This window comes from Scardinius erythrophthalmus (genome assembly GCF_964197995.2).
Source record: "Scardinius erythrophthalmus genome assembly, chromosome: 19".
Taxonomy (NCBI): domain Eukaryota; kingdom Metazoa; phylum Chordata; class Actinopteri; order Cypriniformes; family Leuciscidae; genus Scardinius; species Scardinius erythrophthalmus.
This window is the reverse complement of record NC_138239.1, coordinates 19,007,990-19,032,520: the sequence shown is the minus strand read 5'-3', so window position 1 is coordinate 19,032,520 and position 24,531 is coordinate 19,007,990. Positions and strand designations below refer to the sequence as shown.

Here is a 24,531-nt window from a genome sequence, read left to right as displayed (position 1 = left end):
CGATTACGCCTCAAGGTCGATCACAGCTGTGTTTCAGCCCTGACGCCTTGGACGGCGGACGACTGGTACCAATCAGGTGTAAGCCTGGGGACTTCCTCGAGAGTGAGGATGGTGTCTACAGACGCATCCACCTCGGGATGGGGAGCTCTGCTCGAGGGCAGACCGTTCTTCGGCCTGTGGTCGGAACGAGAAAAGCTCCAACACATAAACTGCCTAGAAATGCTGGCAGTGCACAACGCGATGACGCGTTTTTGTCCCCGCATCAAGGACGAACACGTCATAGTCCGCTCGGACAACATGGCTGTGGTGTCCTACATAAATCGCCAGGGCGGTCTGAAATCCATATCCCTGTACAGGCTGGCGAAACGCCTCCTATTATGGGCTCAGCACAACTTACGCTCGCTGAGAGCAGTGCATGTACCTGGGCTTCAGAATGTGGGCCCAGACAGACTGTCCAGGAACAATGTTCCCCCGGGCGAATGGTCTCTACACCCACAAACAGTCCGGCTGTTGTGGGAGAGATTCGGCAGAGCGGAGGTGGACCTTTTCGCGTCCCGCGAAAACGCGCACTGCCCCGCATTCTTTTCAAAAACCGACAGCGCGCTGTCCCGAAGGTGGCCGCGCTGCCCGTTATACGCTTTTCCCCCCGTCTCCCTCCTGCCACAGGTGCTGGAACGGGTCAGGGAAACGAAATGCCCAGTCCTGCTTGTAGCTCCGTTCTGGGAGAACCAGATATGGTTCCCAGTTCTTATGCAGTTGACAGATATCGATCCATGGCCACTGCCGTTGAGGAGAGATCTCCTCTCGCAGGCCGGGGGCTCGATTTGGCACCCACACCCGGAACTGTGGTCCCTTCATGTGTGGGTGCTCAACGGATACCCGTTGGTCTCACAGAGGGAGTCGTGAATACCATCACTCAGGCTAGAGCGCCGTCGACACGGCGGCTTTATGCTTCGAAGTGGTCGGTTTTCTCCGGCTGGTGTACAGCTCGGAGCATTTCACCCCTCGAGTGTGAGGTAACGGAGGTTCTCTCCTTCCTACAAGAGCTGTTGGATAAGGGCAGATCCCCTTCCACGCTCAAAGTGTATGTGGCGGCTATTTCAGCGTTCTTTGGTTCAACGCTGGGTCAGTCGCTGGGAAGGAATGATTTAGTCATCCGCTTCCTCAGGGGAGCTAGGAGACTGAATCCGCCTAGACCTCCTTCAGTTCCTTTGTGGGACCTTTCTACGGTCCTAGCGGCCATGAAAGATGCCCCTTTCGAGCCTATCCAGTCTATTAGCCTCAAACATTTGTCTTTCAAAACAGTGTTTTTGATGGCTCTCGCTTCAGTGAAGCGCATAGGCGACCTGCACGCGCTCTCTGTGAGCCCGGCGTGCTTGGAGTTTGGTCCTAATGACTCTAAAGTCATACTCAAACCTAAGCACGGCTATGTGCCGAAATCCCTCAACACGCCTTTTCGGGCTCAGGTCATTTCCCTGGCTGCCCTGCCGGCATCAAGTGAGGAAGGGGACTCGAGTTTTCTTTGCCCTGTTAGGGCTTTAAGAGCTTATATGTCCCGCTCTGCTGTCTTCAGACAGACAGAGCAGCTCTTTGTCTCGTTCAGTGGACGTTCCAAAGGAATGGCTGTTTCGAAACAAAGTCTATCCAGATGGATAGTTGACGCCATAGCGCTGGCTTATACTGCCAAGGGCATTCCATGCCCGTTGGGAGTCAGAGCGCACTCCACGAGAAGCGTGGCTTCTTCGTGGGCTTGGTCCAGCGGGATTTCCCTACAGGATATATGTACGGCGGCAGGCTGGGCCTCGCCGTCTACATTTATCAGGTTTTATAACCTAGAGGTTCCCGCCTTGCAGGCTAAGCTTTTGTCGGTGTAATCCGTTCAGCCGTCTAGTCAGACCGCTGAAACTCACGCGCTATGCGCTACCGACTATCTTGGGCAGAACTGTGTAAGACCCACATTTCCACATTAGTTCAGGCTCCCTACCCTGTCTATGTGATGTTATACTTGCGTCTGTGGACATGTCTATTCTACGACGCTACAATTTAGGGAATCAAGGCTCCCGCCCTTATTCCCTGACTCTGTGTGAGTCAATCTGGTGATTATGCACTGTATGCCTGAAATAGCTTCCGGTGATCAGTGTTTTTATCCCAGCACGCACGGCGTTTTGCAAGGGGTTCCCGTAGCGTTTTGATAAAACGCAGTACGAGAGGACTCTCGTAAGAGAACGTACTCGGTTACTAACGTAACCTCGGTTCTCTCTAGAAGAGGGAACGAGTACTGCGTTCTCTGCCGTGCGTACGGTTCACTCTGGTTCGCTTCGGCGATCAAAATCAAGTGAGTCAGCCTTCTCGAGCTCCTTTTATAGAGGTAAGCCACGCCCGTTTCGGCGGGAAGTGGCGAGGAGGGCGCGAAGCGCCCTCATTGGCCTGATGTCATCTCAGGCCTCGCTCGATAGGCTTAAGCAGTTGCCGCAGAGCAGCCAATGAGCGAGCAAGCCGTCTCGCCATAGCTGTCTGCTGCTGCCGCAACGCGTTTTACATATATGAAAATTAAAGGATAATTTTTGCTTCAGTGTTTCGTGAAAAGAGACTTTTCCCGTAGCGTTTTGATAAAACGCAGTACTCGTTCCCTCTTCTAGAGAGAACCGAGGTTACGTTAGTAACCGAGTACGTTTTTATTTATTTCGTTTTTTACTTTTGAAAAACATTTTTAGTCAAGACTTTGATAATACTGTCATGTTCATTAATATCAGGTAATTTTATTGAGACTTATATGGCTCAATTTAAATCAACAAAAATAACATCTAAATATAGAGTCCATCCAAAATGAACATTTTGTCATCATTTACTCATCACCATGTCGCTCTATGACTTTAGTTATTTTGTGGAGCTTAATAGAAGATCTTTTTAATAATGTGGGTAACAAAACAGTTTCAGGTCCTATTGACTTCCATTGTTTTTTCGTCCATACAGTGGAAGTCAACAGTAACCGAAACTGTTTGATTACCAACATTCTTCAAAATATATTCCAAAGGAAAAAAACTGTCAAACAGGTTTGGAATGACATGACGGTAGAATACAATTGTTTGGGTGTACTATCCCTTTAACTAAGACCATTATACTGTATGTGGTTAGGTAGTACATTACAGACCATGTGCATTATTAATACCTTGCTATTTTTTATCTTGACATTTTCATTAATGGTACATTTTTATTAAAATTGTTTATCATCATCATATAACTAGCATATCTAGTTTCATCTTGAAATAAAAAAAACCCATAAAAAAAAAATGGGTGAGATTAACACTGGAGGAGAGAAAGCAAAAGAACAGACATCCAGAGTAAGTGTGATCCCATGGCTGTGTTCAAGAACAATATTAAACACACATTACAAGACAGAGTCTACAGATGGAAAAGGTGGCAGATCAGGTTCTCTGCGAGTTTCAGGTCCAATCATAACAGTTCCCGCCAGGTTTCATTACTTAAGTGTCAGAGGTAAGACATGGACTCTGAGGATTTGAGTCACATCAGAGCTGAACTCAGAACTCCATCTCAAATACCAACATCAGCTCTTAAAAGCTATGAGTATGAGTCGTAATTGTACAATTTCAGCTCTGATGTCTGAAATCCTTAAATCCATTGTGGCTCAGACTAGACGTGAAGGGAAATCTGATACATGTGCTTGACAGTTTGAAATGACAAAGGTTTTTTATAACTGCCATTTTTGCACTATTAACATGCAGTACTGACTGATGTCACAAGTGATGCACACAGTCACAAAATCAGAGATCATTCCTTTCAAAATCTGATCCAAAGTGGGCACAGTAGCATGCTACTAGGTTTTAGACTTGAAAATGTGGTGGATGTATGTGGACTGCAAAACATACAGGATAAGCTCTGACATACTGGGCACACAGCTCTGTTATTACGCAAACTGTGATTGATTGTGTGCGAGTTACCTTTGTTCTGTTTCTTCATTCTGAGTGTGGTCCTTTTAAACTTAGACTCCATGTCATGATATACTGCACATGAGGATGAAAAGATAGACATTGACAACACATAGAAAGAGAAGTCTGCAAACTCAGAGTCATGTGACACTTTCTCTCTTGAGTATAAACCTCTGTTGAAAAGTTTAGTTTATGCTTTTGAAAAAGTCTTTTGCTCACCAAATTTGATTTAAAAAAATACAATAAAAACAGTAACATTGTGAAATATTATTATAACTTAAAATAACTTTTCTATTTCAGTGAATTTAAAAAAAGGGAATTTATTCCTATGATGACAAAGTTTAAATTTAGCATCATTACTCCTGTCTTCAGTGTCACATGATCCTTCAGAAATCATTCTAATATGCTGATTTGGTGCTCCAGAAACATTTCTTATTATTAATTCTGAGTTATGTTGCTTAATATTTATAAATAAAATTTCAGGATCTCAAAAGAACATTTATTTGAAATAGAAATCTTTTAGTGTATAAAAATGCATTGTAATTTTAGTAAATTACATAGAAAATAGGACTATTTAGAAAATAGTTGTCTTTTTTTAAACGAGGTAACCATTTTTTGCAGTATTGTACAATTGATTCATTTTTTAAAGGGGTGGTATAATGCCCTTTTCACAAGATGTAAAATAAGTCTTTGATGTCCCCAGACTGTGTATGTGAAGTTTTAGCTCAAAATACCCCACAGATATTTTTATATAGCATGTTAAAGTTGTCACTTTTTAAGGGTGAGCATAAACGCACCATTTTTGTGTCTGTCCCTTTAAAAGCTGCTGCTCCCGGCACAGGGGGCGGAGCTTCAAGAGCTCCTGTTCTTTTACCTCACACAGGCATGCACTGAAAATTTCAATGTGTATGTTCAAACCGGAGTCACACAATAATGACTCAAGAAGAAGTGACAACATGCAGAATGCAACAGGATGTTTCTGAATGGTGAGTTGATGAATTTATGTAGTTTATCTGTAAACTACATAAATGCAGATGTTGTTTATGTGCAAACAGCAACATTACACATTAACTAAAGTTAGAAAAGTGAAATAAACCACCCCTTTAAAATAAAAACAGTAAAAAGTGAATATTAATATTAATGACGTTGCTTCATTTCATATTGCCAGCAAAATCAACGTGAAAGTGTTATGAATTACAATGATTTACAATGTCTGTTTGTTATATGTGACCCTGGACCACAAAACCAGTCACATGGGTCACTTTTATGAAATTGAGATTCATACATCATCTGAAAGCTGAATAAATCAGCTTTCCATTGATGTATGGTTTGTTAGAATAGGACAATATTTGGCCGAGATACAACTATTGAAAATCTGGAATCTGAGGGTGCAAAAAAATCGAAACATTGAGAAAATCTCCTTTAAAGTTGTGCATTTATGTTCACGATTGTGCTGCATTCACTCACAAAAATAGATGTTTTATATATTTACGGTAGGAAATTCACTAAATATCTTTATGGATCATGATCTTTACCTAATATCCTAATGATTTTTGGCATAAAAGAAAAATCGATAATTTTGACCCTTACAATGTATTGTTGGCTATTGCCACAAATATACCCGTGCGACATGTGACTGGTTTTGTGATCCAGGGTCACATATGAGAGACAGTGACGCACGTGTGTAACACTCGCACACAGAGTAGAGTGTGACTCACTGGTATGGTTGTTGTATCTCTCAATGTAGTAGAGATAATGCATGGCTCGGTTCTTTGCCTGTAAAACAAAGCAGCGTATTTAATGTCAAGATGATTTCACTGTAACCTGATTTGGTAGCTCTAACACTGAAATGCTGAAGGTTCAAAGTGTGCCATGGGAACTGAGGAGTTCTTGAGCTCACAGCCCAGTTCTGTCATTATTGTGCCCTTGAGCAAGTCGTTTAACCTCAGGTTGTTTGAGAGGAGAATTGTGCCTGCAATCAGTGTCCGTTATGAGACTTTGGGTGGGCGTGAAAATGTATGCATGTGACTTGTGGCTTACTTTTCTAAGTGCAGTGTTCTTGTCTGCTGCTTTCCCCAGTGCAAACCCTGCAGAGAAGCAGAGAACAAAACAGCTCATTGACACTGATTATGGCCATTGTATTTCTCCCAGCCTCATATTAAACTACTGCATTATTCCATATACTCAAGACTTAAGAAGTGCACAAGTGCATATTTTCAAAACCGACTAGTCAGTGAGTTATCTGAACAACTAGTGGAGGCTACTTTAATAAAGAACACCTGCTGTGAACACACGAGGCTTTCTAACTTTATGAAGGACAGGAATTGCATTAATCTTGTGTTTTGTTTATAAATAATAATCATAATTTTTAAGATATGGATTGCTGTGTTATTTTCATATGAGTGAATTTATTGCTAAAAATGCTGAAAACAACAACAAAAAATGTATACAGGACCTGAATCTAGATTAAGAAATTCAGGCTAGAGGATCATCATTAAAGGTGCACGTGTCCGGATTTACCTGCGACTCCATTTCCATTGCCCACAGCGACCAGAGCACTGATGGATCTCTTCCTGCTCTCTTTGGCTGTGACGTTAAACACACTCTTGACCTGTCAATCAAATAACAAACATCACACATGATTGCCAATAGCTGCAGGGGCTTGATTTCTGTTAAGTGTACTTCCTTAAAACAACCAACAGGAGGCAGTACAAACCAAGGCTAATATGCTCCATTGAAACGCATCTGAAACACTGCAAGTCAAGTCAAGTCACCTTCTTTTATAATATAGCGCTTTTAACAATATGGACTGTCGTCAGTTATTAACTTAGGGGCCGCTAACACGACATCGTTCTAAAAGAAAACCCTTAACGCGCTCCGGCCCGCTCATCCGCACAACAACAGTGCCTGGTGGCTCGAGAACACAAACCTTGTGTAAAAAACTTTGCAGTCGTTCTCTCTCTCTCTCTAACTCTCTCGCACACACACACACACACACACACACACACACTCTCTCTCTCTCTCTCTCTCTCTCTCTCTCTCTCTAGGCTGTAGATGTGTGTGTAATTGTATAGTATAAAGTAATACAGAATAAAAGCATTCTTGCTCCCGCTCCTTACTGAAATCTGTTATGTAAGGTTTGCTGTAGGAGTATTATTGATATGATGAGATCTTTGTGCTGAAAGAAAAAGCCACCCACTGGCAAGAACTAAACATGTTCAGATGAAGTTACAGGGTGGATTTAAGACTGTTCAAAGAGCTCAAGCACAAAGTTATATAGCTGAATATGTTCTAAACCAGCAGTCGGCAACCCTTTGAAGTGCCATATCTTGTTTCATTATTATATTCGTATCTATACATACTCGTCATATTCTGCAAGAAAGCCTTGCTTTAAACCCTTGGTTGTCTCCTCTTTTTTATAATAAAGTATTATTCTGACAGCAAAATAACTACATCACTCAAAGTGCCCCTGTGCAACCCACTAGGCCAGTTTACATGGTTTATCCACACTGCATGGTTCATTTGGATTATTTGGCTTTCATACAGTTCATAATTAAATAGACAAGGTTGTGTGAGGATAAGGATTACCACAAGAGGTAGTTCCGCATGCAAACACAAGGGAGTTTAACATCTCTAAATAAAAAAAAAAAAACAGTATTAATCTCTCTTGCGCCAATGGTTACAAATTTTCATGCCAATGGTGGCACACATGCATAAGATTGCCAAAGGTGATCCTAAATCTTCAGTATCATTTAATTTCCCATGTTCAGCTGTTTTTCTGTTTATCAGTGATTCTTCTCTACCCTTTTGGTCACTTTTTGAAATCCAACTTCATACAATTAAACTCTACACTTTGGGATCTCATTACAAGTGCATAACTGAAAAAATACAACACTGTTCAAAAACTTAGGGTCAGTAAGATCATACTGACCCCAAATGATCCATTTACACTGTTAAGATTAACTAATTTTACTACTTTGTCATTATCTGCATCTCTAGAGCACCCAGGTTGAGAACCACTGTGCATCCAATGAAATACATGTGACTACTTCATTATCTCACACTTACTTAAATCGCTAGATGTTATAATTGGTGACACTCTCTCTAAGATCCACTGTAGTCATTTGCTCGGTTTCTAGATCACTGAGGTCTCAGTAATGGCACACTGTGCTATTCAAATGGAAGCACTAAACAAAAACGATGACGGGACAAAAAGAACAACAATGTTTTCTTAAAAAGAGAGGGAGAGTTGGGTGGGGGAGACTCCCACCTGCATTTGGTCAGTGTGATGCTGAAACACATGCCATCTGTTCAGATGGCTTAGACAAACACATACACACCACCTTCAGTAAAAGCAAAACATTTGTTCATCTGAAGGAAAACCAAACACAAAGGTTTGTATAGACACATAACTGTACACATCTGCTCATTAGCTGTACTTGGTCTAGGCCATGTCATTATGTAATCACGGCAACCGTTGTCCTAACCCGCAATTATCATTTTAATGAAATGCAACAACTCCACCTCTGTATGCTGCTCAGGGATAAAAGAAAGTGCACATGAGTGTGTTTATCTTTGCTAATCAGCCATTATAAATTGCATGTACTACATCCTCATAACAAAGATATGTCAGACATATTAGCGAACCAAGATTATATAATATAGCTCTTCTCAAATCCCATTTGTAATTAGAAATAGCTTCCAATTGTTTCCTATACTGTTGCAAATTTGGGTGTCACAGTTCTCATTTTGTGTCTTTTAATACATGCTAAAGAGAGCATAGCACAATGTAAACCACTTTTGAGAAATTTCTGAGAAATTGTATGTGGAATGAAATGATGCATGTATGGGACTGAGCATAGAGTGTGAAGTATGTCTAGAAAGTAATCTGGAGTACAGTGTAAAATATGTAGACAATGCAACCATGGCTACAGCATAAAGAAGTGTTTCTCAACCAGTGGGACAACCCCAAAGTGGGTCGTGAGACTGTTTTGAGTGGGTCATGGAGTGTAGTCAACAACAAAACTCCTTTCAAACAACAACAAAACTCCTTTCAAAATAAAAGTCTTGCATAAAAATAAAATAAAAAATAGAATTAAGTGAATGAAAGCTGTTGCCTCTTCAAAGCCTTTTGCATGACACAGCATTCTAAAAACGCAACAGGTTATTATGGACAGTGTCATTATTCTAACAATATTTTCTTAACTTGTTTAGGGCCAGTTCACAATGAATGTTAAATTACGAGAGTGCAACATCATTACGTTGTCCATTAGTGAGTCATGAAATTATCAAAAAGTACCAATAAACTAGGATTTGAACGCAGGTATGATATTAACTCTATTCATCAGGATAGGCGTCCATATGTTTTATTAACAGTTCTTGTTAGTATTGTGTATTTACAATGACAACTGTTAGTTTCCATAACCTTCCCTCATGTTGTTCCAAACCTTGAGTTTCTTTCTTCTGTTGAACACAAAAGAAAATATTTGAAAGAATGTTGGTAATCAAACAGTTGATGGTAGCCACTGACTTCCATAGTAGAAGAAAAAAAATGCAATGGAAGTCAATGGCTACCCATTGAAGAAAGAAACTCATACAGGTTTGGAACAACATGAGGGTGAGTAAATGATAACAATTTTCATTTTTGGGTGAACTATCCCTTTAATCCAAAATACCACCAATTCTATATTTTTGATGACTGTGTGGTAATTCATACCAACTTAACTTTATTGTATTAACAAAAACTAGTTTGGAACTGCTATTTAATAGCCTTACCTTAAAATACTGTTTTATTCGTCAGTGTTAGTGATATTCTTACAATTTATGTGTATGTTAAGTGGGACTTGTGTGTTAACCATTTTTTAATAAATAAATGTTCTTGGTTCAAAATCCTAAAAAAAACATGGCTTAATGACCATGGGGAAATGTGGGTCCCATGGCCAAACAAGTTAAGAACCACAAGTGTAAACTTGACTACAGTGTAAAGTAGGACTAGACAACAAATTCCATATATCTACCAAAAATGAATAGAAGCCATATTTCGTTGCATGTTTCAAATTGAAGTGTGACTGTGTTATTTTAAAGTACATAGGTGTTCTCACTGTTGTAGAGTGTCTCAGTTCACAGTAAATGCTGCCCCACACAAACCCCATCTCTGCATGTTCTGTGAGTTTGGATCGCTTACAACCGCATTTGGGAATACAATTATGCTCCAACCAAGTTTTCCGCCAAAATATGAGCTCTATGATTTAATATTTGATTTTTTTTTTTTTATATTACTTTCCTTAAAAACCCATTTTACAGTGAGTAATATTTCTTATAGTAACATTTATAATTTTGTTTAATGAATTATAATAATTGCAACGAAAGTTAAAAAGCATTGCATTATTTGCAGATTCACTGGCCTTGCTACATCTAAAATTGGTTGTTTTTTAATGCATTAGACCTAGTCAATTTTAAGGTGTAAAATGTAGTAGTATATAAGAGTAGTATGACAATAACAATGTAATTAACTTGACAATGTTAAGTGTGACTGTGAAATGGTGTGTAAGATGTGGTAAAGGGGAATGAGATCATTTAACTATTACAAGACATGATGAACTGCATATGGGAGCCTAAAACTGTAAAATTCTTCCTCTTGCTTTAATTTATCTTCATAACCATTCTATCTTTTTATCACTTTCCTTTAACTATCAGCCATTTCTCTTGCCCTGCTCTGTCTGTCTCGCTCTCTCAGTCTTGCTCATGTATCATCCGCTCTACAGCACTATGGCTCTCTTCCCTCTCTCTTGGCAGACATCGTGTGTCCTTGGGAGAGGTTCTTGGGTTTACAGGAAATATTTGGCTTAATTAATGTGGCTTTATAAGTACTTGGGCCCTTTCAGACTTTACTTGTGCCTTGTCTAGGACACCCAGGAGACTGCGAAATGGAGGAAAGGAAAAGCGCAGCACTTTATATGCATGTCTGATAATGTCACCAAGCTTTTCAAAACCACTTCAAATTAATCTGCATCCAGAAACAGAGGTCCTGGAGAACAGCAAAAACTCTTCATTTCTGTGCAAGCCCGCTTGTGTGTGTACTGGGTTCTCTCATAAGCTCTGGGGGTAATGTTAGGACAACACGCCACCATGTGCCCGGTCACATGCGATATGTTGTTCTCCAGACTCAGAGCTAATGTGCTGGACACTGCAAAAGACTGAGGGGGTCTGACTCACAGTATGTGGTGGTTCATTCTAGTCACTTTTGCCAGCGGCCCTAAAACGTCAATCAAAATGACAGAACGAGAGAGATGGGAAAAGACAGAGCAACAGAATAGTTCTGTTCTAAACCCCAGAGAGCTGCCTTTGTAGGCAGTATTTTAAGGCATCACAGCAACGTTCCTGACGTGAATTCTGTTTCAAAAAGAAGGTAACTTAATTATGCAACCTCTTAAAACACATCCTTTTGGCAGCATCGCAAGTAACCTTTATAGAGTAAGCAATCCTATAATGCACGGTGACAAGCTCAGTGGAAAAAATAAATCCAAGGTGGATTTGATTCAGTAATTATTGAATTAATTAAACACCATGGAAACATGTTTCCACCTTGCACAAAAAATAAAGTTTGGGGTTAGATTTTCTTTTTTGAAAGAAATTAATACTTTCATTTAGCAAGCATTAAACGCATTAAATCGATCAAAAAAGACAGTAAAGACACTTATAAATAGATTTCTATTTCAAATAAATGCTGTTCTTTTAAACTTTCTATTCATCAAAGAATTCTGAAAAAAAATGCATCATATTTTCCACAAAAATATTAATGAGAACTGTTTTCAATGTTGATAATAATAAGAAATCCAAATCAGCATATTAGAATGATTTTTGAAGGATCATGAGAAACTAAGACTGGAGCAATGAAGCTTAAAATTCAGCTCTGCCAAAACAGGAATATATTACATTTTAAAATATATTCAAATAGAAAACAGTTATTTTAAATTGTAATAATTTTTCACAATATTACAGTTTTTACTGTATTTTAGATCAAATAAATACAGCCTTGGTAAGCAGAAGAGACTTCTTTTAAAAACATTTAAAAAATCGTTCTGATCAAAAACCTTTGAATGGCAGCGTAAATATTAAACTTCGTGACCCTAGCAACAAGCTGAAGTATCAAGGAATCCAAATTTGCTTTTACCTAGTAACAAAGAATTATAAATAAGAAGAACCAGTCATATAAGATAAAATAATGTAATGAATCATGCCACCTTTGCCATACACTGTTGTACTCTTTTGATCTAAGGGATTCTCTGTGATTGATTTGAGATCCACCCGGCTGTGATTAAAGCATATTCAAAGGCATTGTTCGGAGTTTGTTTGATTACTGCTGCGCGGCCGACTAGACTCTATAGATCTTACTTCCATTCCCAAGTGACAGTGTTTCCTGGAGCACTAAAGATCTTATTTCCATTCTGAAGTGATGGTGCTTAAGTGGAACACTAGAGACCTTACTCCCAAGTGTTCAAAGGGGGTAAGGCGTTTTCCGACTTGAAGCAGGTATTGAAGAGGAGACGCCTAGTAGAGTATATAAAGTTGTAAGTGTTGATTAGGAGACGCCCTCAGGTTAACTTAGGGCAGGTGCGTAAGGAAAATCTACCACAGCACTGAGGCAGATCCCCAAGTTTTGAAACACAGCTAATGAGAAAAAGAGAAAAAAAAGAGGACAATTCCCCTAAATCATCAGCCTTCATTTTGATTCCTTGCAGTGTTCAGATAGGGAAGAAAAACCTTTGGCTGTAAAGCTGTCCACTTCTTTGCCAACAAAGCTTTATGTAAATGAAAGAATCAGAGGACAAAAGAAAGACAGAGAATGCAGTAGAGCAAAAAGACAGTGAAAGAGAGATGAGGACCCGAGGTGAATTGTTGTTCTGATTTCCTTTCTAAACTCAGCAACATTTCTTTGCCAAATGGGTCTTGTGGTGCCAGCCAGGGGCTCTACACAGAGATTTGTTTATCAAACGTTCATTGTTGTGTATAATTAGATAATTCTCCTGATACTACACACTACATGATAATTTTGTGCTGAGCAGATTTTGTGCCCCGACTGCCTCCCATTTAGGAGTTCAAGAGACTGGTTCAGAAGCTCTGAAATACACACATGCAATCACATACACGAGGGAGATACACACACCAAACAATAAACACTTTCTCTTGATTCTCTTGAATTCAAAAAAGATGAAATGTTGCAAATATCTCCAAAGAACATCTCTTTGACGACATCACTAACACACTAGCTCTGTTCCAAACCTATTTAGCTACTTTTCTAGGCAGCATTTTAAGGCCTTTTCTCGACATAAAGGCTGTTTTCAAATAGTAGGCAAAATGATGCTGCCTCTTGAAGCATTTTACTTCCTTTTGGCAATTTTAAGGCAACACAGTGTCCTTTGTGGATTAAGCAATCCAAAAATGCACTGTGACGACCTCAGTGAAAAGAAGCCAAGGGAAAATGTAAGTGTTAAATTTGTTTTAAAATGTCATTTATTCCTCTGATGGCAAAGCTGCATTTTCAGCATCATTACTCCAGTCTTCAGTGTCACATGATCCTTCAGAAATCATTCTAATATGCTGATTTTGTGCTTATTTCTTACTTTTATCAAGTAATTGTGCTGCTTAATTATAAACAGATTTGTGGAAACAGTGACTATATTTCTTCAGGGTTCTTTGATGAATAAAAAGTTTAAAAGAACAATTTGACAAATCTTTTGCAACATTAGAAATGTCTTTAAAGTCACTTTTGATCAATTTAACACATTTTTGTTAAATAAAAGTATTGATTTCTAAAAATAAAATAAAAAAACAAGCTGCTGCATATTGTGCAGATAAATCAATCAGAAAGGCCAAACCAGCACAAAAACTCAATCTCTTGTCATTGGTAGAGGAAAATAATATTAACTTATAATAACAATTCACAATCCAATCAAATCCTGATGAAGTATTTTCCCTTTCACTCACAAATTTATTCATGGTAAATTTGAACAGGGACAGATACACACATAGAAACAACTGGAAAATTGCAATTGCCATTCAATGCAAGTATCATAGTGTTTGTACAAAAGCTAAATTTGCAACATTCATCTGTAGACCGGCCTTTATAAAGTACAAAAATTTTAAACAAATTAAGGGGGGGGGGGGATAAACAAGTACAATTTAATGCAGTTTCATGTTTACAAAATACATGGTTCAGTTCGTACTCACCTCTATGACGCGTGAGTCAAAATCTTCATAAGTTTCTAAAAGAAAAAAAAAAGGACAAAGCACAGTCACACCTTTTTATAAAAGACAATAAACACCAAAAGTCATTAGCACAGGTTGAGATTGTGAAAAGGGCTCACACAGCCTATTTGCTTTTGATCAGGGACAGCAAACGTGTTAAATGAGATTATGTGAGTGTTCTGTTATGACCTCTAACCCCAGGGCTCTTCGGTTGCTGCAGTAACTCATTACAGGTGTTTCATTTTGCCTCTGAGACAAGCATATTTCCTCGATTTAAAGGAGGGGGGTGTTGCTGTTGTGACTCAGGGGTGAGAAGTTGTTGGAACAGATCTAGACATGATTTAGACTCCAGGCCTCACCGTCGCTGGGCAATCCATCACCACGACTACCAGAGATTGCACCTACATCCCATCGGCCAAACAGACGGCAGGAAATACATTCGCGCGGCAAGATGGTGAGCGGCAGAACAGAGATGAACAGCTGTGTAAATTACAAGGAGATTGCACTTTCTGCATCTCGTTTCGCCGTGTCTGAGTGTTAAAGCAACCGAAGCGTGTAGATGCAGGTGTTGCGCCATACATCTTACTATATGGTCAAAGATTGTGTACACACCCTTTTTAATAAAAGTGTTTGCCTATTTCAGATACATTCATTATAAATCAAGTATACAGCTATACATCTCCCTGACCAAGAATTTTCAGTAGAATGGGACAAATCAAAAAGGTACACACACCTCCGTTGGGCCCCGGATCCAGCGGGCCAAGGCTTATCCCACCCCAGGAGTAGCCGGTCCAGCCTCTCTCTTTCTTTATCTTGGTCTTCCTGCGTTTTTCCCATTCATCCCTCTGGCGTTGCAGGGCTGCTGCCACCTCCTTCTGCTCTGCCTCTCCCCGCTGTGAGGGTTTCTGGACGGACCCATCCTTATACACCGGAGTATTCAGACCGGGCCACAGGTAGCCAGCACGACCTGAAGAGGACACAAGAAACCATTTAAGTGCATGCACTTAATGTTACTGTAAGTTTCTACCTTCTTTCAAGAAAAGCCTCCATGAGAGAGTGTGAGAGAGGAAGAAAAATAAATCGATAGATTCCCCTGAGGTCTTTTTAAGTGAAAGTAAATAATGGCACTCGATAACTGTGGCACTCAGTGAGTGATGTCAGCTTAGAAGATGGTTAGATTCCAACGGGAGATATAAACCTCTAGACTTGAAGCCGTGATTGATATTCATTAACTGGAATGGTGGGCGCAAACACCTCAAGAAATGGACAGCTAATGGTTATTGTTGTTTATAGCCATTTTAATCTAGTGTTGGCCTTAAATCTGTCCAGAGAACACCAAATCTGGAGTGGGTAATAAAAGTAGTTCTTTTTTTAGAGTTTATTATTAAACAGCATTTTCCTTAATGTTTGATGTACTATGCAGACCAGAGATGCATTAATCGTTAAAAGATCACAATCTTGATTCAAACACCCACATGCTTTTATTCCTAAATGACGATGATTCGGCTATGTGTTTTAAATTTGACAAGTATGATGGCAGCGAACTTCGAAATTTGAATTGGTGCTGCCACTGAGCCAGAGAGAACAGTTGTCATGTATGGGTATGAAACGTCTTCACAAACAGTCTTTTCAAAAACGCAATATCATTATGTGGTAAAAACATTCAAATGATCAAGTACTTGGATAAAAGTTTATAGTCCAGAAATAAACACTGATGTCTACGATAGCGATTGAGTAAATCACCTTTTGAAAGTAACTTGACACTTCAAATAAATATCATATCAATTACATTGTTACACCAGTAGAAAGCAACCAGTGACTTTTCCTAAATGCTTAATTATCCGGAAGAAACAAGTAAAGAAATGAAACAAGTAAAGTCTTTATGAGCGAATCATTGAATCATTCATTCAAACTGCTTTTTTTTTAATGAATTCAAATTAATTACATATTTTTTAAAAAGAATTAACATTATGTCAGAACCATTACTAAATTTGTTTAGTTGTCTATTCAGAATAGTGACAAAAACATTGTGATTCTCAAATTATCCAGAATAGCACAGCTCTAATGCAGACATACATTGCCTCAAAAGTTCACTACACAAGCTCACTCAGTTCACTCAGATCATTTGTATGCTGCAAAAACAGGTCATAAAATGGTATATCACCTTTTACTTGTCCACACTTATATATCAATGCATGCTTATACAGTGTTTCTGATGAACGGTAGTGTGAACTACAATGGTGAGGATTAGACAATCATAACGAAGATAATTTAGAAGTCTTAAAGTAGCAAACAGTAGCAAAAACCGCCTGTTTAGAGTGGCAAAATGGCCATGTACAGTACACTACTGGTTAAACTGGCTAAGGGTCAGTAAGATTTTAAAATGTTTATTTAGCAAGAAAGTAGTAAATTGATCAAAAGTGGGATGTACCTTCTCCAAGGTTCTGGCCTCTGTTGAGATCTTTCTTCATTTTACGTTTGGTTCTCTTTCCTCTTCCCTTTCTGGCTCCAGCACCGGACTCGGCTAAGACACCCCGCCAAAGCTCATCCGCTGTCACTAAGGGAATAAATGGATGTGAATAAAAATCACACACACCTACAGCAACACATCACTAACAGTCTATTAACACTCAAACATGCTCAAATAAGGTGAAGAATAAATAATAAACCCTTGGTATCGTTTTAAACAGTGTATTTAACAACTGCACACTAAAATGTAAATTTCAGCAGTTGGTTTTACCATGCAAGTATGAACTTTTATCCATATTGTGTGTGTGTGTGTGTGTGTGTGTGTGTGTGTGTGTGTGTGTGTGTGTGTGTGTGTGTGTGTGTGTGTGTGTGTGTGTGTGTGTGTAGAGGGGTTGGTAATCTGGGACATTGGGAGTTGTTTGATGTTGTTTTGATTTAATTAGGACTTAATTAGATGAGACCGAGAGGCCTGCCAGGCCTAATGAAGCATCCGATTCCAACAAAAGCAGTTCAAGAAATTTCATAATTCTATCTGACAACCAAACATCCCCAATACACACTGACGCACATAAAACCGAAGCATTCAAAAGCGCACTTATGCTGGTAGACTCAACCACACCATCTGCAAGAGAGATGCTGAAGGCACATCCCTATGCAGTTCTAAAAGTTTAAAACAAAACAAAAAGTTTTTGGATGCACAGATTTTTCTTTATAATTGTATCATTTTCTTAAGCTTGCACTATGTTAATGAAAAACTGTTCATGTCTCGAGGAGCAGGTCCTTATGAAAGCAGACAAGCAAAAGAGATGCGGGAACAAACGATGTTGCATATATTAGAATAAAGGGGCTCTTAAGCAGATGTTTTTTTTAATTCACTCAAATTAAGAGTCATATTTATATTCAGATTTCATGGTCCAGCAAAGATGGTTTGTTGACTCGCAAAAGACTGTCTGTGCATCACTTCTACAATATTCTCCATACTAGCAAGATTCATGTAGAAGCAAGCCATGCCCCATGACCTATAAGTAATTTTGCTACCATCGGAAAAATAAGTTGCTCTGGACTAGATTAGAGGTCTTCTAGAGTCCTAAAATCTGTAGCCGACCCGAATCACTTCATACCCGAACCCGACATGCATAAATATTTTTTTTTAAAGAAAAACCCAGCTGACCCAATGGGATTTATTTTCTAACCAGACTGGACCAGAAAGTAAATGGCATTGACGTGCCCACAGCCTGTAGCCTCGCAGTCAGTCAGGAAAAAAATGCAGTGAACCTGGCTGCTGCTCCATTACTTTCATTTATTTATTTACTTATTTATAATTACTATATATTATTGCCTGCCCAATGGATACAAGTCATTTCTGAGTTCTGCTTTCAACTGTGACCAGTAGATTGGTAAAATAAATATGATAGCTCGATAAAAATTAAATGAATAATTTATTTTCATTTCATTTAAATAGAGGCCCTTCATTTCATGCAATTAAACAACATATGATGTAATTAATTCCATTAAAAATGTATCATTTTACAGACCATTTCAAAATATCTAGGGGACATTATTTGTAAAGCTGTGCTGGGATGTTTTGCGCTATGAGGATTGGAAACTTGTCATTTAACAGACACTTAAAGCAACTTATGGTACAGTACATGCAGGGACCGTCTAAAATCATCTAAACAAAGCATATAATAGCATGCTTACATTTGTTGAAGAAGCTTGAATGTCTGTTCTGCTGCAGGGCTGCAGTGACTGGAGCATACTGGGTGGGACTGCGTCTGGCCAAGTGGGAGAGGTGAGCAGCGTCCCCTAGAGCTCTCAGTGCTCCGACACCTGGGGACAAGACAGACAGAGGACAGGACTTTTCTTAAAGTCGGTGTAAAACGGAAGTTGCAATAGTCTTTTCTTCCCTATTGTGAAGTATATCAGAGTGAAGCAGCTTCTTAAACAAGAGAAAATGTAGGGCAGGAGTCTTGATTTAGTCCATCGGGAAACGACTGTGGTTTGCTATTGTGACATGTGAATGACAGGTTGCCCCGCCGTTGCAGCAGTAACACATCAACAGAGAAGAGATGTCTCAGCAAGAAGGAAGTTATTTTGATTAAAAATGACAAAGGCACATCATGACTTAAAAAATAATAATAATGTGCACAGATAAAAATACTGCCATCTTCCATAATATTTAAGAACCGTCAATTTTGATTTCATTGTGGTGACAAAAAAAAAAGCACAAATAAGAGTTCACTATCTACTCCAAAAACTTAAATTGTTAACCATCACTGCATCAGATCACCTAAGAGTTCCAAAGACAATAAAATCCAGTGGTGTAAAGTATTTAAGTAAATGTAATTAGTTATTATACTCTATATATTTATAACTACTTTGTAGTTTGATTGAGTATCAAAGATATTAGCATTTTTGAATAAGTATATGTACTCTTTGCTCCAGTACATTTGTGATGTACAATAACAATTGTTATTTTTATTTCTTAGGCATTTTTTAAGCCATTTTTATTCCTATTTAAAAATGTTTTCCTGTTTGTACAGCACTTTGAATTACTTCTGTGTATGAAATGTGCTATATAAATAAACTTACCTTGCCTTGATGAGTAAAGCAGGGTTCACTGTACAATTTTAGCCATGATTTGGCAGTCTGAGACAAATTATGAGAATCCTAAAAGATTCTTTTGATCCTAGGCTAAAATATGTAGTCTTTGATCACTAGTTTGACGTTTTCGCAGACAGCCAATTAATGACCATTGCGATAAAATTTTATCTCCATTAAAATTCTGCCAGTGTCAGAAGATTTGACACACAGTGCTGCAGTGACTTCGACAACAACCGTCAAATCAAAACACCAATAGGACTGCCAAACCTGATGACTCAATTAGTGAGACAACAACAAACCACAACTTGCTCCACACACATCTTTGTTTTCTTTTTCAGTTTTCTTTTTTAAGAAAACCCATGATCAAAATTAACGCGAGATATTTTTTGTTTTGTTTTTTGCTAGCCACCATTTCTATTTGTGTGTCCGTTTTTAATGTAACTTGACTGACATTAATGACAACTGAGATCCTACAGTGTGACATGGGTGTCATGTTCGTACAGTCTGACAAGAAACACGTAGAGTGTGTACCCAGTTTAATGCAATTACTCGTTACATTTTGCATGGCACCTAACTTTTTCTGCAGGGCATTGAAGGTACTACTGTATATTGTGTGTTTTGTCCTTACCCAAACTTGTCAACAAGGCTATTTTACGCAAATGTGAGTGCATTAGCAGATGCATGGAGATACATGGCTGCAGCCGGTGATGAGGCTGAAACCAGCATGTCCAGTGCAAATAGGCTTTGACTACTTAAAGATGCATTGTGTAATATTTAGGAGGATTTAGGAGGATTTGTTGACAGAAATGCAATATCATATACATAACTATGTTTTCAGTGGTAATGAATACCTTACATAATGAACCGTTATGTTTTTATTTCCTTAGAATGAGCCATTTCTATCTACATACACCGTGGTTCCCCTTACATTTAAATTGGCATTTTGCGCTGACATGTTTTTACAGTAGCCCTAAATGGACAAACGCGTTTTGTCACTATGTTGTTCTTTGTGCAAAGAAGCTAACTAAAGTCAGCGAATAAAACACTGACACAATGATGAACAAGTAACAATAATATTAGCAATAACATATCGTGTTACTGAATAATTAAGTAAACATAATGTCTTAATTTATCTTTGTAAAGAAACCTCATTGCTTAACTGGCTACTCTCTGCTGTCTCAGACGACGACATCTTTCACACACAAAAATCACACACTGCACCTTTAATTTTGACTACTTAATTTTACTTAACATTAATTTTTTGTCTGTTATATTGAAACAACCTTTTTGAAGAATATTGGCTTGCTTGTGCCCTTTTTGAGCACTTGAGCTTAAAGGTGCAGTATGTAATATTGAGTTGAAATATTAGGAATGAGCGCAAGTGACAATGTAGGGCGACAAGCCGTACACTCTAAGTTGATGAGTTGATTTATCAGCGTTTTAACATGCCTCTGGACATAGAGCTTTTTAAATGGATGCCGATGATTTTTAGGTCGGGTAGAATCTGCGATCTCTGACTTAGTTTGTTTGCTGGCTTCCATGGCTGCAATACGCTGCGTATTCCGCCAACTGGCAAGTTCAACTCGGGTGTCGAAATACTATTGGGCAAATTGGCAAAGTGCGGTATGGCACAGACCAAAGCAAAAACAGACATTCCGACACGGAACGCACATTTCAAAGTACAATAACTGGCTGTAGCTTTGTTTTTCAGAGAAAAATGTGAACATACAATGTTTACTAAACCTCTGCAAACATATTCAGTCAAAAAGATTACATACAACATCTTTAACTGAGACTTGAGTGTTTGTAGTAGACGTTTAACAGGCTGTTAAGTCAATTGCAATATTGTTCAGTTTTATTTTTCACAGGCATGTCTCTTAGGTGTTGAGTAGTACATCTTTGAGCCTATATTCAGTACAAGTAAAATACTTAAGTACTGTTAATATCAGATACTCTGAGGCCCGGTTTCAGAAGGGCTTAGATTAAAGGCACACTATGTAATTTTTCGCCACTAGAGGTCGTTTATTCAAAACAAAGGTGTAGCTTGATGATGCCTTGATTTTGCTGAATCATGGTTGTCTTGTTGTTGTCTTCACCTCTACAGCCAGTGGAAAATACGACGGCATCAGGCAGAAATCATATTCATGGATGACTGGTAATGTATTAACGTTATGAAAGCTGTTGGAGCGGAACGATGGCGCTGGAGCAACTGAGTCATTCCAGAATTGCGGGTCCATTTCAAGTATAGAAAGAAAACAAAAAATATGATTTTCTTTTTCTGTTAAACCTTTTGATTTTCATAGAAGGCACTTTAAATTCAACATTTTAAATATTTGCTGATCTTAAACTTGTAAGATTTAAAATATTAATGCTGAACATCAATTTACTAACTGAACATCAATGTAAAAATCTGTCAACTCTGTTACAGACAAAATGGGTTGATTTATATGGGTTGATAACAGAGTTGACATTTTCCACCATTTTGTGCTTTATCTCAAAATGCTAAACTCAAACCAGATACCACATGGCATGTCTAAAATCATCATTTTATGGGTTTTCACCATATTATCGTTTTTTAAAAATTGAATGAGAGATTCACTGCAATATCACAATAATAGATTTGACAAATAATTAATCTACGATTGGTGTATACTAAACATTTTGTACAAATTAATGAGAGAAGAATAATGAAATACTTCACGCTTTCCAGAGTTTCCCACCAGAGGAAGTGACATCCCTTGGTGCAAGTCACATGCTTTTTCTACAAATGCTTTGGAGGTTTTTTTTTATTTTTTTATAACAGAGGTAACAGAGTTGACCAGAATGTAGGGACAGACAGAAAATCTATTTATTTATTAATTAAATTACAAATAATACAGAAAATATATATTCTATGCAATTGTTTATATAACTTAAAAGAGTAAACACAAAAAATATTTGAAAATTAGACTTAATTGTTTCATGATAATTCAAGTTGAATGTATGAATCAGGAGGCGGAGACAGTCAATAATAGGTGCAGTAGGAGTCATTTAGTTAATATTTCCCCATTAAATTGTATTCCTAAATATACATAAAGCATTATTTTTAGTGATAGTGTAATATAATTTGTGTTATTATTCAAAATTGATTCAAAAAAGTTTTTTATTAGGCTATTTAAATAAAAGAAGGTTTATCTGGGAGACTCGAAATGTACCCCCAATTCTAGAATGACTCAACTGCTAATGAGAGACAAGCACGACACACAGCTCGAGAGCAGTGGAGCTTTTATTATACCGCAGACGACCGCTTCCGCTTCTTCCTGCCATGCGTATGTGAGATAACGCAGCACTGTTTTATCATATTAGATACATCTGAGTGTGATAAAAGTTGTTATAATGCTACTCTGTGCGTTCGCTCGGCGGCTACTATATGAGTGAGACACTTGTTGCAGTGAGCTAGATCGATATTAGGCATGGTAAATATGGTACTCGCAGTAAATCAAGAAAACGAGATTTAAACAAAAAGACTAACTGTGTTGAGCTGTATAACAATGATTCGCTTTCTGACAATGAATGTATCCAAACAGTTGCTCACCTGTCTAATAAAACACATAATATATTAAAGCGTCTTTGTTGTTTCCATGGTTTCTACAAAATAAAACCGGAAATCGAGGGTAACGCGGGTATTATGTCATTGATAGGCGACACACGGACATGGTCCGTGTTCTGTTTAAAACTGATTATTTCTCTGGATTCTTAGAAACATTTCAGATATTACAAGTACACAAATCAACAAAATATATAACATTGTTTTAGTGTTTTTTTTTTTGTGTGGATATTTTGATGCAAATATCTTACATAGTGTGCCTTTAAGTCAGGATTGAGCTTTAGCTAAATTAGGACATTTAAGTAGCTTTTAAAAACATGGCTTAGAAAAAAATACATTACTGATGTGCATATTGAGGAAAAACTGTGCAAGGTTGCTTTCAGTAAAGACAGCTCAAACATGTATTTTAGTCTGGGACTAGGCTTAAGCCTTGTCTGTGAACTTGGGCAAAGGACTTACTCAAGTCGTATTAGAAATAATAAATTTTAAGTAACTTGTAATGTAGTCGTTTTCACTGTAAGGTTAAGGTATCTGTAATTTTACTCAAGTATTGATTTCAGGTACTTTTTACACTTCTGATAAAAACAAAGAAGCCCAAAGATATGATATCAAAGTTTCTGAAACGGCTATATTGAATACACTAGTCATGGTACACATGAACACTTCCCATACTAAGCAACTGCTTACATGAAGTTCTCCACATAATGTCATCTCATACTTATTTAAAATAATATAGACAAGACATAGTGTACACAATATAACAATTGAAGATAACATCCTGTAACTAGTAACACATGCTTCAAATATCAGTGGTCAATATGACAACTGACTGACAGCTATGGCAGGGATGTCTAGGGTGGCATTTATTTAGAGCAGAAATTTTGTGCTACCTATATGATGATATGCCATTTTAGAGTTACGTATTACCTACAAGATTTTAATAAGGCAAATCATTATTTCTTCTGCTCTCAAGGACCGCTAGCATTCACACTAGTTTTTCTTCAAACCTCTTATAATCTACACACTCTTTACATTATCTCTTTTACCAAACATAAAGATATACGCTCAATAGAGTTATTAAAAAAAGTGAATTCAACAAGAGTTCTAATCAAAACGCACCTTCAAATGACAACCGGAGGACACTGCACAGCCTTGTGACCGCCGCCATGTTTGGATGCTGAGGGGTCCTTAAGCGTAAGCGGGCTGTTCAAACTTGTGCCTAACCAGAATTACAGAACAGATCGTTGATCTTTGATAAATTACAAAAAATACAATTATTATTTTTTGAAAGAGAATGGCAGTTTCATTTTTATAGGGAATTTTCAAAGACAATAAGGAATATACGAATTTCTATAGGAATATAAAAAAAAAATTTAATAGCTTCATTATTTTCAGAGTAGTTAAATGTACAATCGTGCCTTTATTAACACTTAGTGAGTATGACAACCACAGTTTAGTAGCCCATAAAACAACAGATTTTATAGATATTTTACATAACGTTAGCCTAGATATAGTTTTAGACATGTCGACAATAGCCCTATCAGAAAATAAAGTCATATGGTTTTGGAACATGAAAGTGAGTAGGCTATTTTTGGATAACGTAGCCTAATCCTTTTTTATGGCTATTTTATCAAGCATATGTTATAAGTAGGCTATGGGCCTAATTTTGGATGTTTA

The 24,531-nt window shown here is 38.0% G+C and overlaps 1 protein-coding gene across 1 annotated transcript in view; it reads right to left on the bottom strand.

The window, feature by feature from the left end:
- Positions 1-24,081, bottom strand: part of mrps5 (mitochondrial ribosomal protein S5) — a 30,059-nt gene extending 5,978 nt beyond the window's left edge. The window contains exons 1-9 of the mRNA XM_081394419.1: positions 23,974-24,081; positions 18,366-18,494; positions 16,627-16,752; positions 14,929-15,162; positions 14,178-14,212; positions 6,468-6,558; positions 5,988-6,034; positions 5,666-5,723; positions 3,960-4,022 (exon numbers count right to left, since the gene is read on the bottom strand). Of these exons, the coding sequence (XP_081250545.1) occupies positions 3,960-4,022; positions 5,666-5,723; positions 5,988-6,034; positions 6,468-6,558; positions 14,178-14,212; positions 14,929-15,162; positions 16,627-16,752; positions 18,366-18,494; positions 23,974-24,022 (832 nt within the window). The 5' untranslated portion in view covers positions 24,023-24,081. The remainder of the gene's footprint in view (positions 1-3,959; positions 4,023-5,665; positions 5,724-5,987; positions 6,035-6,467; positions 6,559-14,177; positions 14,213-14,928; positions 15,163-16,626; positions 16,753-18,365; positions 18,495-23,973) is intronic.
- Positions 24,082-24,531: the final 450 nt, after the last annotated feature.